Raw genomic sequence first — 15975 nt, forward strand, 5'->3', positions numbered from 1 at the left:
GTGAAACTAAGCTACGAGTTTAATTCCATTAAGTTCACCTTGTGTCCCGTGAAGAACTAACCTTAGAAGTTTATCTTTAGGTTGATGCTCAAATGCTTATCTGTGGAGTAAATACATATCCTGACTGTACTTTGTGGCTTTGAAGAATTGAGATGTCCATGTGCCTTGCTTGCAATGTAGACAATACCTGTCTTGAATTGTTTCACAAAGTGCAGCATGCAGCTTTTCTATATTGCTGGCAATACAGAACTGAGAGAATTATAAGATGGCTTGCTTGACTGTACTTGGCCCTTTTCCTACTCTAGAATCGTTCGGAGATTGAATACTTACAGTTTTTACAGAATTCTTCTTGATTCAGTAATTCTTGGAGTTCTCTTCATTGTTTTACACAATATACTGAATTTTAAAGTAATTTCAACAGGGTTAATGTTAGATATGGATGAGGCACCCAGGGACCTAAAATTAAGTGTAATTTTTAAAATGTAGACTTGGAAGAAAGTCACAGCAACTGGAATTGTAATTGTGATCTGTTGAAACAAGAGCTGATAAATAGCTATGAAAGTAATTTTTTTTTCCTAGTGCTTCGGAAACTAACAGTTCATGGCTTTGTAGAACCTCATTGGAATGCAGAGGTGATGGTAAGTGACATGTATATATTTCTAGTTCTAGATTAGAAATCTTTTGTGGTGATTTCAGATGTTAGAGCTATGTTTGAAAATTGTTGAAAGGCACACATTTTTGTTGTGTAAAGGAAGATCAAGCAATGTGCTCTCAAAGTTGTCCTTAGTCAGAGCTGTCAGATCTTAGGTAGATCCTAAACACTGTGACACTAGTGGCGTGATGTTTAAAAGAAAAAAGGTACCCCTTCCAATTTACACATCACATGATGGTGACACCACTGTTTCTCACTGAAAGATGTCTTACATATACTCTCCCCCCCACCTCATGTAAAAGCATATTTTCGTTTAGTGGTGAATGTGATGCCGTATTTGTTCTATCACATCCATCTATTGATGGAAATTTTTTGATTGAGATAAAAGCCTATGGTACGCAGCCCATGGAGAGGGGAGGGTCAGAGAAAGAAACTCAGGCACCTTCCTTAACCTTGTTCTGCTGGATGAATTGAGTACCTGTGTCCTATGTCCTCAACTAGGAGGTTGAGAACAGGATAGGACTGGATAAGCATATTTTAAAGCATATGTCTATAGTTACCTATCCCTTCTTCTACTAGAGGTGCTGTTTGTGTAGTATTAATAAGGTCAGTTTGGATCATCTATGAAGTCTGCTTCCTAGGTAATTATTAATTTCATGAGGAAGTTGTTTGTCCAAAATAATGAAATAGGTTAAAAGCGATGAGGTTGAGTCTGAGCTGGTACCATATCTGAACTTACTTCAGTTTGACACAACTTTGTTTTTATAATACAGTGCAAACCAAGCTTCATCCTTAAAAGACATGTATACTTTCGTTTTTCAGGGTTTTCTACATGCTGTATTTGAACGGCTGAAACAGTTTCTGCAGTGTAGTAAGTATCTGGGTATTTTTTGTTGTATTTGTTGTTAAACATTGGAAACTGGATAAAAACAATGCAGTTTAGAGCACTATCAACAGAGCATTTAGGTGCAGGATACGTTTTTATAAGTGCAAAGCTATTACTTTAAATCTTGCTGAAACTATCAGAGAAGAATTCAGTAAAAGTGTCTTTTGTTATAAACAGACTAAAATCCCACCAAAATTATATTTGGTGTCATAATGCTAATGGGAGAAAAATCTTAAGTCATGGATTGACAAGGTATCTATATTAAAATATGGAGCTGCTACTAAAACCCAGATCATCTTGAGTTTTCCTCTTTGGGAGAGTTCTATGTTGTTTCTTTTTCCAGTAGTTATATATTTTGGTATATGCCAAATGGGAAATAAAAACCATATTCAAATCTTAGTTGTGTGTAACTGAAAAAGTAGTACTCTGAGACAGGCAACCACAGGTTAACACAGTCGACAGAATCAGAAGCGTAATTGGCAGGTGTTAGTGCTTTTGCAGGGAAGTTACCTGAAGCAAGCAAAAAGGAGATGTTTGACAGCGTTACATCTGAACTCACTCCACCTTCCTTGTGTGTACACTTGTAATAGATCTGATGTGAGCCGTTCAGTCCTTTGAAGCCTGCCAAACCATTATTTTAGGATTTGTTCTTGTTTTCCAAGAACAAATGTCTAAACTGAGTAGAAAGCATTTTTTTGATATAAGTTATGTATAATTTTAATATTTTCAATTTTCATGAGGTTCCTTGGCTTAGGAGCCTGTACTTAGGTAAGAGGGGCCGATCTGGACTTAGAGCCTCATTTCTAGAAGAGATGGAAACAACCACTGTTTGCCCCTTTTGCTATACTGTAATCAGGTTCTTTCTGGCCCTTCCTTCATTTTTTACAAGATAGGTGCCTAGTTTGAGTCGACTGAATTGAAGGCCATCCCGTCCTGAAGTTTGGTGGTTATTGTAGTCCCCTAGAGTATGAGGACCCATGGGGTTTGAGTGTCCTAAGGCAAGAACTGAACTGAACCTTCCCATTTCCACTTTTCTAAGCAATAAGTTGTTTTGCAAAAGCAGGTACAACTACCTTACAGGATTAGTGTTTACATTTATTATACCATGGGTTTTGCCTGTATGACTTCATTATGGCACTTTCTGTTTTTTTTCTTTTTCTTTTTCCCTAAAATCTTTATCTATTTTTTTTGTTTTGTTCCTTTTTTGTCTTTTAATTTAGAGTGTTTTCTAGTGTCTATAATAAATTATTCTTTAAAGTGGAGTTTTTACAAAAATGCATAATGTTATGCAATAAGGATACAGAATAGTTTTATTAAAAGGACATTTTCATATTTTTAGTACTGATTTACTTTTTTCCTGTACTAGCATTTGCTTCATTGCATTCATTGCTATCATTAAATATTCTGTAATGATGTCCTGATTGTTGTAGCCTGATCAAGTACAGTGAATTTCACTGCAGCTGAGAGAAATGGTTAAAGTTTATTTTTTTTTTCCTGGTGCTCATTACCTTGAATTTGACTTTGAATATATTCTGCCATAGAACTTTTTTCTGGCTGACATAATGCCTGAACTACTGTAAAGTTCTTTTCCAGTGTTAATTTTCTAAAACTTAGCTACCCAGAAAGAAAAGGAAAGTCTGAAAAATGATAGTTATTAAATGTCTGATTTACCAGGTAGAAGTATAAGAGCAGAAAACATATGCAGGGATCGTCTAGAAAAGACTATAATTCTGTTCACTAAAGTGGTAAGTAAATTCTCCTTTCAGTTACTGAATATTTTATAGTTCTGGAGGAGCAGTCCCCATCGAGATATATATGTGCCTTGAAGTGAATACATTTCAGATCTTTTAAAGAAATGGAAGGTACTGCAACTTAAAACTTCTTTGTTATGAAATGCATTTTTGAAGAAAAGGGTGTCTGTTTACTCATGCTGATGTAGATTGCAGCCGTGAAGAATAAATTTCCTTAGCTCAAACAAAATTAAGTGCATTCCATAAGTAAATTATTTAGCTAGGATTTTGCTCAAAGAAGCATTCTGGAAGTTTTGCTAAAACAATGGTAAGGGTACTGAGGAATAAATAAGAGAAACTGGCCACTCTTAATTTTATCAAAAGAAACTTAACAAAAAACTCTCTTACCCCTCTGCGACTTTTGTATTGTGTAATACATTTGGAGTTGTCAGCTAACTCTGTGTTCATTAAATGCATATATTATTGGAAGGCAATTTTAGCATTGTCACTTGCTCTGTTTTTCGTTTTGAAGTTAAAAACCTACAGGGTTCCCATTGTTTTCAGATTCTATTTAGGGGCCATGGATGTATTTTGAATATTCAGCCTAATTATCAGAAGGGGAAGGCACCCATCAGCTTCACCAAAATTGAACTGAAGATGCTACGACCCAATATTTTTGGTCTTTGTCATAATACTTACATTGCAAAAGTGCATCTTTTTTTGCAGACCTGAAGAGAAAATACACTTGATTAATAGATACTCTACCGTGTAGAAATTTGGATGCAAGAATTTTTGGAATAGTAGAGGAGATTAAAGCAATCCACCAGTGCATTTTAAATGGGGAGTTGGAAAAGCTAAGTTGAGAAAGCTTGTACTGCAGTGAAGGAGGAGTAAAAAAAAAGTCTTATTCCACATGCCTCTTTTACTTAAAACAGTTCTAATAAGGATGAATTATCTGCTGAAATGTTCACCATTTCAAGTATGCCTAATGTATTTTATTTACTTCTAGCAATCTGGTCTAGTTGAAAATTAGTTTGTTCCTCAAACTTAAGAAAGAAGTGATTTTGAACTGGTCAAGAATCTTGGTGTTAAATAATGCTTCATTAACCATTGATACTGATCTCTTTCTAATCTCCTGTCTGTGTTCAGTTTTCTATAATTTTATATAAGTTGATACTTGTTTTTGATAACTAGTTTACTAAAGCATTTAATAAAACTTACACAGAAAGTGTTTTGATTTCTCTTTCTTGCTTTTCTACTTCTTTTTTTAGCTTTTGGACTTCCTAGATCAACATCCTTTTTCGTTCACTGCTTTGATTCAGAGATCATTGGAGTTCTCTGTGAGCTATGTTTTCACAGAAGCTGGTGAAGGAATCGTATTTGAGCAGTTTATTGTACAATGCATGAATCTCATTAAGATGATTGTAAAAAATTATGCATATAAGCCATCCAAAAATATTGAAGGTACTGGTGCTATTTACTAAAACCACTTTTTGTGTCTTGAGAAACATTTTACTAACTATTCCCAACAGTATAACTCCTTTATGAATGTCTTAATAATTAGTAAGGCTTCGGTCTCTTTTAAAGTATTAATTTATATAGATGGTGACTTGCCAAAGAAAATTTAAATACAAAAGGATCATGAATATCTTCTCTTTTTTGATTGTTTTAGTTTTCATTGAACTAATTTTAAAAAGTATTGTGGTATAGAATTTGGTTTATTTTCATCAACTAGTTTGTTGCATCTTTCCTTTGGGATATGTTTGATAAAATTATGTATTTGCTGTAGTTAACTAATACCAGCACTCTAAAATACAGAAACACAGTGGATTTGAGATGCAGTTGAATATAAAACAGTTTATATATTCTGTTTTGTAGGACTGTGTTTCATTTTGAAAATTCATACACTGCTGAATGTTCAAATTAAAAAACCACCACAATCTTCCACATGAATTTGACATGTCGCAATGACTTGATAAAAATTAGCATTCTCTTTCTAAATCTGAAACAAAAAGGTTCCATGAGCATGTCAGAAAAGATTACACAAATCCAGTGTTTAAAATTCTTCAAAATATTGATGTATTTCAGAGTTACTCCATAATTTTACAGTACCCTAAGTCTATTGATTATTAACAGTAATTTCTGCTTGCAAAAGTACATAGTGAGCTTTGAGTTTCGAAATGTAGTCACTTCAAACAAGAGGAATATAGCAAATTTTAGTGAAAATTTGACTTTTTGAGAATGGTGTGATTACAAAAAAATGTAAAACAGAAAATTTATTTGTCTTTATTGCTGGTTTCTTTAACCAATACTAACTCCTAAAAATCCCAAGTGATTTCTAAGATTGTATTTGGATAAACTTTCTGAATAGGTATAAATGGAACTTTCTTAGAGTTCTGTGTGCTTTTAAATTCAGTAATGCTAAAAAAAAAAATGTAAGTGCCCAAGGCAGGAGATAAACAGTTTTTCTTCTCAACTACCTAGTAGCCGAAAGCATAAATACCGTGTGAAGTCTTGACAACCCTTCAGTCTAATTGTGCTGTCAGAGAACTCTCTTAAAAGTAGATTAATTTGGGAGTTCAACTTGATTCTAAAAAAGTACCACCCAAAAGTGTGTTAAAGTCTGTCATGAAAATAATTTTTTTTCTCAGAGGATAAAAGTGTTTTATTTATTGATTTCTTTCTAGTTTTACCAGACTAGTGTTTGATCATTAAGCCACTTTAATGATTACAATAATAATTTGGAGTTTTCTGTTTTATTTCAGACAGCAGTCCTGAAACTCTTGAAGCGCATAAGATAAAGACAGCTTTTTTCACATACCCAACACTAATGGAAATATGTCGGAGATTAGTCACTCACTATTTCTTGTTGACGAAGGAAGAATTGACTATGTGGGAAGAGGATCCAGAAAGCTTCAGTAAGAAACATGGTGTATTGTTGGTTGCAGTTTTATTAGATATTGGTATAAATGTTTCATATCAGCATTGTCTCTACGAATTGCCTACTGCAAATATCGAGCATTTTATTCCTGCAGTCTTCTTATATGGGCAAACATTCCCTCTAGAGATTTCTTTCATAACAACAGATTTATCAGTACTCTATGATACCCTCATATACAAACACCAAACTTTATTTGAACCACAGTTGAAATAATACTTTTTTCTTTCTTTGTGAAATAATAGCTGTAGAAGAGACAGGAGGAGATTCTTGGAAGTACAGTCTCAGAGTAAGTGTTTCAATTTGAAAGAAAACCATTAAACATTCCTGAATGCATTTCTTGATAATCTTGTAACCAAGAGAGGTGATACCTGCTCAAAAGATGGTACTTTTTAAAAAAAAATCTTAAGGAAATTTCTTTAGAATTAGTAAAAATTAACTTTACTCCTTTATCACTGTTCAAACATGCTGAAACACACTGGAAACTATGCACTTGATATTTTAGGAGGGAGAGAAAAGGAGTTGGCTTCAGCATTTGTGTTATGTGGTATCTGATGGTGGTTAAAGCCAGTAGATGTTGTCTCTTCTTTGAACTGATGTTATCACTTATGACTTTATTAATAGACATGATGAATGAAGATGGTTTCAGATGATATATATTTAAATATATTTAAGTATATTTAATTATATTAGTTAATTGGTTATTAGTTAATTTAGTTCAGATCAGAAGTATGTTGTTATGATGAATCTCCCAATTATCACTGCTGTGATTTGCTTTGCAGAGTGATCTCAAAGTTTATTTGCTGGATTACTTTAATTTTAAAACTGAAAACCCCAACCTTGTGCATCAAGTGTGTTCCAGCTGTAAATGGGTATTTAGTCCGAATCACTCAGCTAGAGTGACATACCGACAATATGATCACTGGCTACTCAACACCAACTGTGTCACTCTACAGATTCATTGTTCTTCTGCTACAGAATTGGCTGATACAGATGCAGCCATCAAACTCTTCATAGAAGAGTTAAACATAATGTATAGTAGGAAGAATGGTGTTTTGTAGAGTGCTAATTTTGTTACAGTATATCATGTTTTAAATTATGACCTTTAGTGCGAGATACTCAGCACTTGAAATTTTAGCATAAAATGTATTTGAGTTGCCTTTAATAGATTCTAAACCACGTTTTAATTTTTCAGCCATGCACAGAAGTTCTTTTTATTGATATTTTCCATGAATATAATCAGATCCTTACCCCAGTGCTTTTAGAAATGGTTCACAGTCTACAAGGTAAGTTCTTTAAAAAATAAAGGAAGTGTAAAATGTAGAATTCTCTACATTTACTTTTGTGAACAGTTAAACAATTCTACCTTGTAATATCTAATTTTATGTAGTGCATTCACTCTGTATTTTTGAAAGGACATGTTAATATTTTAGAACTATTTCTAAACCTACAATAAGGAAAATGCAGTGTGTGTCTAGGTGGAGGAAATCCTAAGGACTTTTTACTTTTCATCATAACTATTTTAGATGACTGACAAAGATTGGGACGTTTCTGCTTTCGTGAGGTTCCAGGCTTTCTTGAGAGTGGTCCATGAGCTTAATGAATTCTGTAGGTTGTTTTTGTCAGGAACTTCCTGTTCAGATGTTGCAAGGCAGTTCATGCTGTGTCTCTGCCAAAATCCTGGGGGAAAAAGAAACGTTTAAAGAAAAAGTTTGTTATGTTGTTATTTTGGAGAGTCTAGAGGACTTTCCAAATCTGAAGAATCTGCTTTAAGTATTTGTTTTCTGTATGAAGACTGAAGTATTCATAGCTGAGGAACGTTTCACATTTTCTTTCTGTTTTACTGTATGATTCTTTGCCCCCAAATTAAGTTTTATAATGGCTAGGAAAGATAATAAGTGGGAATAGCTTTTTTTTTCCCCTGTAATTTCAGCTTAGGTTATTTCCCCAGGTTGTATCTTAGCTGACTTACAATATTTTGTATTTGATCTGACCAGGATGGATCATTACATTCTATTTAAATAAATAGCCATTTTCTGAGGATGGTTTCTGACTTCACAAAATCTCTTCATAAAATACTTTGTATAGATAGGTTTTGAGATGGCTTACTGTGCTGTGATACTGGGAATAGTAAAAAGTTCCTTACAACAGAGTTGACAGTTAATGTGTTTTCCAAAAATTACAAGCATATCAATAGTATTAATACTACCATGCTAAAAGGTACACCTCTTTTTTTTTTTCTCTTCTGAGGCCCCTATTAGCCACTTCTGCATGTTTTCAATGTACATGCTGTACATTTATATGCACATATATATACACATATATACACATATATAGACACATATATATACATATATATATATATGTATATACACACACAGATATATATAAAGTACATGGAACTACATCTAGGACCCTGTTGGAAATATTACCATGTAGTTGACAGTCATCTGCAATTTGCAGGTTTTGAATCTGTTTGTTTTAAATACATGCTTCTGACTTAAATGTATGTTGGTACTAGAAAGGTTAATCTCCAAAGTAGTAAGTCAAAAATAGGGTGTGAAAGCAGAGATTTGATTCTAGTATATTAACTAAAGCAAGCATCAAAACTGAAATGACTGAAATTGTAAATGAAAGAAAAGCAGCAAAACAGTCTTAATTCATGGCTTACTTATATAGAGCATATAAGTGCAAAGTTACTTGCCTTCCTTGTTTTAGTGACTTTTTTCTTTATTTTAACTTTGGCTTGTAGGATCTACCAACATAGAAGATACCAATGCTATACTGATCAAAGATGCTGGTAAATTTTTCTTTACCTTTGAAGTAACAGAGCCACTTTTGTGTATATGTTTGAGTTCTTAAAAATTGCATGAAGAATTTGCAAGATTTTTTAAAAACATTTGGAAAGTGGGACATAAATCCTGATTCTCCTTTCAGTTGATGTCAGTCTGCACTTTTCAAAATGCTTATGCAAAGATATGATGCTCTTTGGCTTTTTTGTGGAAAAAACCTTAGACAATCTCTTTACTGTCTTGTCCTTTCTACTCTGCAACTAAATAACCTTCAGTACCTCCATGGAGATATTCTGTTCATTTTACAAGTAAGAAGATTTTATGGCAAAAGAACAAAATTGTTTCTGATGGAATCTAACATCCTTGGTGTTAGAATAAGATCCTCATTGTTCTTTCAGCTTCTGGCTATTTTCAAAACTCCGAACTTTCTTCTGTAATGTCTTTCTTGTACTGAAATTTCCTCCAGAGTTCCCTTCACTGTGGTCTGATAAAGCTTTCTAAAGAAAAATAGGCTTTAGTTTTGGTTTTTTTATTATGCTCGGGTTATCAAAAATGCAGTTTGACTCTCAAATTAATCTGATTATTTAGTATTAAAAAATGAACATTTAAGCAAACAATAAGCATAACTATTGTTTTTCCCCAGTGTATAATGCGGTTGGACTCGCTGCTTATGAACTATTTGATAGTGTGGATTTTGATCAGTGGTTTAAAAATCAACTATTAGCAGAACTACAAGTTTCTCATGACAGGTAAACATCTTGGGGTTTTATGCCTTAATCATTTAAATACTAACTTTTGATACAAATCTGATAATATATAATGTCTAATAATTGCAGAGTTGAAAAATATTCAACCTTTAAACATATCCACTAAATGAGCAGAGGTATGAAAATACATACAGATAACTGTTACAGTCATTGAAGTGACATAGTTCTTAACACTTTGTTTAAATTACTATGGTGGATACTTCCAGGTCCTGGAAAAGTACATTAAGTCTGTCCTCTTGCATATATTTATCTTGACTAAACCTTCTCAGGGCAACCACTTGCTCATTTAAAGAAAGATATTTAGGCCTTTGGAGAGTTCTTCAGGCAACAAAGTCCAACTGAAATCTGTGGAAATAATCTCTGTAAAACTATAGTGTAGACAAAATAGTGATTTTTTTCTTCTGTTATTTTAAATACAAGCCTTCTGTAACTCACTTCAGTTAATTTTGCCAACAATAAAGAGGGGAAGTAAGGATTTGGGTTATGTTGTGAAGTATGAATAATTACAGGCTGGTTCTACGTGAAGATTTTTATACAGTCCATCTGCTGTGGTTTTTCTTTCTAACCAGGGTCCCCTTCACTTGGATGGCCTTCACATGAGTACTTTTTTAGTTTACTGGATGTCATAGGGTATTTTGAAAGATGAGTGTTGGCATCTCAGTACAGGCTGAGCTGGCCCTCTTTAAAACTGTCTAGAAGACAGAGTTCCTCCTGTTCCTCAAACTGTCACTCTTTCCCCAGGGGAAAGGACAGTGACCACTACTGTTCAGTGCTAATTCACCCTTTGAATAAGTATGTCCTGTTTTTCTTAACAGAGTCATTAACAGTGACCCTAATGTCCTTTGAAGACTGTTACTATGTTTTCTTCTACATTTGAAATTCATCTTACCAAACGTTTTTGTTTTTGTCTGAAACATCAACTAATTTGTTTCTTTATACACTTAGGAGCTACTATAAGTTGTAAATGATTTCTACAGTGAGTTACTAATCAGCTTTTTTATTTCCAAATGCCAGTTATAAAAACTTTATTTACAGATAGAGTTCAGTTTCATGTGAAATGGAAGATCCTGTTAAATTTACAGATATTAAAATGCTTTTTGTAACAATATATTTTAAAAAAAATTAACTACTTACTTTTGGACGTATAGCCTTATGCTTGTGTCACAGAATAATTGCCACAGTTGTTTACCTTCTGTCTCCTAATGTTTTTATTTTTTTTCTCATTAGACTATTTTTTTAACTAAGATTTCAGCCTCACCTGGCTATCTCCAATTGGTCAAGTACTCTAATGTTTAGGCTAAATGTCGGAAGAGCAGGAAAAAATGAGAGATCTTTTGTATAAGATTGATCATTTGCTGCTACGCCCCACCATCAGCAATCTCCAAATAAAGCTGCCATGGTATTTGTAATACATGCTGGCTTTGGCATTTTTATGTTATTCACTCATAAAGCATAAGTAAAACTAACTGACCAAAGTGTTCTATTGTTGATACAATTGTATTGCAGTCAGAAGACACCCATTTGGTTGGCATTTGTTGTATCCCAGGATGAAATTCCTGTGGAGACAGAAGCTTGCAGTAGAAATTGTCCAGAAGTTTGAAGCCTTGTTTGCTTGAACTGCTTATATTGCTTTCAGTATTGGAGACCACCATGACAATAAGGGAGACAGTGTTAGTGGTTTGAATGGAGTTCTGCTTTAATAACCACTTCAGGAATACATGTGCAGTTCAGATAAACTGGGTTGGAGGGTATGATCTGCTCTTCCTCAGGGGTTAGCATGGTTGCTCACAAATTGGTTGATGTTTGGGAACAAAAATTTTTGTGTTGTCAGCATTGAGCATGGAGTGTGTGGTGTTTTGTTTTCATCAAATTTTCCATTATCTGTTGATAGTAAACCTGCCAACCATGACCATATCGGTAGAAGAAATATGGGATGAATATAAAAGTATTCTTAAGGATTTTTAGAAACATTGCATTGCCAAATTTGTCGCTTGCCATGATACTTAGTTTTGTACTGATTAAGGAGAAACTTTTCCATAGTATGAAAGTAGTTTACTGCATACAATTTTTTTTGCAGCAATTCACTTGTAAAACAATATCTCCTGCTGAGAGAGAAAGAATCGATGTGACACTTAGTAATTTAGTATCAAGCAAAATACTTTTGACTTGAATATCTGATGCTGTCCAGACTCCTTAAAGATACTGTTCTATGGCTACTGCAACAGAAGCTGCCTTATTTTGGAATATGATCACTTTTCCCATGTGAGCTTTAGGTCTACCAGGCTCAGTAGCGGACCTATGCTTAGCCAGTGTATGTGCTCTTCTTCTAAAAACTAATGTTCTAAGAGGTGAGCTTTTCCCGGAAGTAGTGAAAGTAGAAAAAGTAAAACCTCAAAATTGAGCGTGTATGAGCAGAAGAATTTTTGGGAACTTCAGTAATTACAAAAACCTAAACCCCCAAAGAACCCACAAAAAAGTAAACCAAACCAAAAACCCCAAACCAAATAAAACCAAAACACCCACCCCCCCCACAAAAAAGTGAAAAGCATGCTGTCTTTACTAGGGAGAGAGAGAGAATATAGAGATGCAAGTAAGGTGTACAGATTGAACAAAAGATAACACCAAAGCTGAAAATCCTTGCTGGCAGCAGACAGTTATGTACTTACATAATTTAAAACTTTACATGATTGTGTTTTCAAAACCATCCAACTCAAGTCTCAAGAAAAGTACTTAGGGGTTTTTTTAATATTCTGATTTTTACAAGGTTAAGTGTAAAAAGTACCATTCTAAAAGTAGGAAAAATTGTATCATCAGATTCTTGAACAAATAGAAGGTGTTATTAAGGCAATGTCTTGTGAAAGTTATGCTACAGCATGCATTATTCATGCTTCATTGCCACTCAGTAAATATCGAACAGCACTGGACTGTTACTCCTCATTAGTTTTGTGTTCCAGTCTAATGAACTGCTATGTACATTCTGCTTCCATAACTTTCAGGTTCTCTGAAGATGGTCTTTGTTTATAATCTCGTGGTTATGGGAATTTTTAATAAAACACATTTATTAAACGTAGAGAAGCCTCAATAACTCCCAGTTTAAATTGCTTCTTGATGACTTACAAGGTAGAAGGTCATCAAATGAAAAATATGTTTATGATAACAATAATTTGTTAGTTAAAATCCTCTGAATAGGGTTCATCTTCCCTAACTTTATACATCTGCAAGTTAAACATATAAATCTGAGTTACATGATCACCGGAGAAAAATAGCAGCTCTGTAAAATGCTTTTCTCAGTCACTGTTGTTCTGGTTTGTTCTTACCATTGACTCTAAAGCTGTTTGATTTGCGCCCTTGTTGTGGCAGTAGTGCAAGATTAGGTAATGTCAGTTCTTAGAATAGTTTTAGTCCGGTGACATGAACTACTTTGACAGTTGCTGTAATGCAGTCCTTAAGTTTGCATTTTTAAATTGCATTGACCTATAATTTTTGAGCATAGAAAGAATGCCAAAGAAATTGCTGGAAGCTGTGGTCAAAGCAGTAGATGCCATGATGGCAGTAATAAATGTAACATTTCTTTTCTTTTCTTTTTTTTAACTGGTGTGCTATGTGCAGAATAAACTGTGTCTCTAGTGAGACATTCAAGATTTAGTCATTTAGGATGAAAATTAACCTTTTCAGGCTAAGCTGGTGTCTCCTGTGCCTCCTTATGAAGAATTTTGGTGAAAAAGATTTCTGCACTAACAGGTCTTGGCAAACTGAATCTCTTAATTGTTTTGGATAATAACATTTTCATCATAATCCTTGGATTTCTTTTTCATCGAAGTATTCTGTAACATCAAGTGTAATGAGGTAACAAATGCGATTTTTTTTCTCCTACTTTTAAAGGTATAAACCAATACGCCGACGAGTAATATGGCTGATTGGACAGTGGATTTCTGTAAAATTCAAATCAGACTTGAGACCTGTTTTATATGAAGCAATTCGTAACTTACTTCAAGACCGTGACTTAGTGGTAAGTATAAATAACTGTTTTGGATTAAACATTTGTTTTGTAAAACATAAATACCATACCTTGTGTAAACTTGATTGAAAATTTCATAACATCATGTTAAAGTCTGTTGTGTCTTTCATTGGGAAGATTTGGTGATGTTTAATTGTGGAGATGTTGAACAGTAATGTCAAAAACATTAAACAAGCGCTGAAGATGTTCAGTAAGTGATGACTTTGGTGGGAAAATGAATTGCAAGAGCAGCAGTCTCTTTCTTTAGAAAGAAAGTTGTGAAATGTCCTTTAATAATTTATAAACAAATGGAGACTTTGTGTAGATAAACCAGGGTTATTCTATGACTAGTCCTTGCAGTATACAGTACTGATTGAGTGCACCCTCAGCAAGTTCACAGATGACACCAAGCTGGGCAGGCCTGGAGGGTAGACCTGGTCAGCTGGAGGGTAGGAAGGCTCTGCAGAGGATCTGGACAGGCTAGATCAATGGGCTGAGGCCAATGGTATGAGGTTCAACGAGACCAAGTGCTGAGTTCTGCATTTGGGTCACAATAACCCCAGGCAGCGCTACAGGCTGGCGGGGAAGTGGCTGGAAAGCTGCCCAGCGGAAAAGGACGTGTGGATGCCAGTCAACAACAACTGAATGTGAGTGAGCAGTGTGCCCAGGTGGCCAAGAAGGCCAGTGGCCTCTTGGCTTGGATAAAAAATACTGTGGCCAGCAGGACCAGGGCAATGACTGTCCCTCTGTACTGGGCACTGGTGAGGCTGCACCTTGAGTCCTGTGTCCAGTTCTGGGCCCCTCACTACAACAAAGACATTGAAGTGCTAAAGCATGTCCAGAGAAGGGCAAGGAAGCTGGTGAAGGATGTAGAGAGTAAGTCATCTGAGAAGTGACTGAGGGAGCTGGGGTTGTTTATCCAGGAAAAAATGAGGCTCAGGGGAGACTTTATCAGATAGTTCTTTACAACTATGTGAAAGGAGCTTGTAGCCAGGTGAGGGTTGACCTCTTCTCCCAGGCAACTAGTAGTGTCGGGAGAAGAGAAAATATGCCTCAAGCTGCAGCAGGGGAGGTTCAGGTTGGACATCAAGAAGAATTTCTTCACAGAAAGGGTTGTCAGGCATTGGAACAGGTAGAGTCACCATGCCTGGAAACGTTCAAGTGATGTGTGGATATGGCAGTTAGGGACATGGTTTAATGATAGTGGTGCTCGTTTGATGATTGGACTAGATGATCTTGGAGGTCTTTTTCATATGTAATGATTCTGTGATTCTATGGATATTTAAGCATTAAAGTTATCTGCTAGCAGGGTATGATAAATGGCATTGGTTGCTATCCTGCTTGAGTACAACTCTGTTGGTTTAAGCTACAACTTCAGTTTACCAGCAGGTGAGACTGAGTTGAGAAGCTTGTTTTGCTATTGTTTATTTTTTTATTTTTAAACAAACAGAGCTAGCAGCTCACAAAAAAAAACCCCAAATAATCTTAGCTAGTCTAGTAGGTACATATCAGTTGGTAATTGGCAGTCATAACAGTTATTTCTGTGATTCCAGACAGCTTTAGCAGAGCAGGATGTGTTTCTGTGTCAACTGTTTTTAGTTAATGCATTTTAAGCATCTGAACATCTACCAGGAAGAACAATCTAACTTGTTGAGTTTATTTGATTCTGTGCTTCTTTGTTTACAACAAGCCATGAGATAATTCCAAGTTAAACTCCTCCTCTGTTGCTAGAGTTTTTATTACAGGCTGGATAGAATTAAACAAGAACATATCTTACTTGTCCTTCATGAACTTTTTGCCTGAGTGGTTTCTCCAATTTCAACCACTTTAGCAATGCCAAATAAAATGTAAAGTGTACTAAAATGAAAGCAAAAGAAAATGAGTTTAACTAACTGCATTTCTTAGAGGATGACAGAACACAGAGAATTATTCAACTGCCAAAACATCAACTGATTTGATATTGGCAGGTATTAGGTCAATAATCAAAATGTTTAATGGACATATGCATTACGCTTTTGACTTTTGCCTTTCAGGTCCGTATCGAGACAGCAACAACACTGAAGTTAAATATCCTTTTCTTTGCAAAGATGTTTGATTAGTTCTTAATTCAGAGTTACTAGAAAATAAGCAATTTTAAATTTATTACCAAATTCCTCTTATTATAATTTTTGTGTATCCATGAAATACTTGCTTATTTGAGTTTTGTATCCATC

General features: G+C 34.8%; 1 protein-coding gene across 4 annotated transcripts in view; it reads left to right on the forward strand.

Annotated features, from left to right (window-relative positions):
- The window catches only part of IPO11 (importin 11), an 85864-nt gene that overhangs the window by 19496 nt on the left and 50393 nt on the right, over positions 1–15975 (forward strand). For all 4 annotated transcript variants that reach the window (XM_027745584.2, XM_027745585.2, XM_039379750.1 and 1 more), the window contains 11 exons: positions 580–638; positions 1475–1523; positions 3213–3283; positions 4540–4732; positions 6034–6186; positions 6452–6495; positions 7402–7492; positions 8959–9006; positions 9642–9747; positions 13648–13774; positions 15796–15829. In XM_027745584.2, coding sequence (XP_027601385.2) covers positions 580–638; positions 1475–1523; positions 3213–3283; positions 4540–4732; positions 6034–6186; positions 6452–6495; positions 7402–7492; positions 8959–9006; positions 9642–9747; positions 13648–13774; positions 15796–15829 — 975 coding nt within the window. The remainder of the gene's footprint in view (positions 1–579; positions 639–1474; positions 1524–3212; positions 3284–4539; positions 4733–6033; positions 6187–6451; positions 6496–7401; positions 7493–8958; positions 9007–9641; positions 9748–13647; positions 13775–15795; positions 15830–15975) is intronic.

Source organism: Pipra filicauda, unplaced genomic scaffold (genome assembly GCF_003945595.2).
Source record: "Pipra filicauda isolate LSUMZ 115617 unplaced genomic scaffold, ASM394559v2 scaffold174_size2080704_pilon, whole genome shotgun sequence".
NCBI classification, from domain to species: Eukaryota; Metazoa; Chordata; class Aves; order Passeriformes; family Pipridae; genus Pipra; species Pipra filicauda.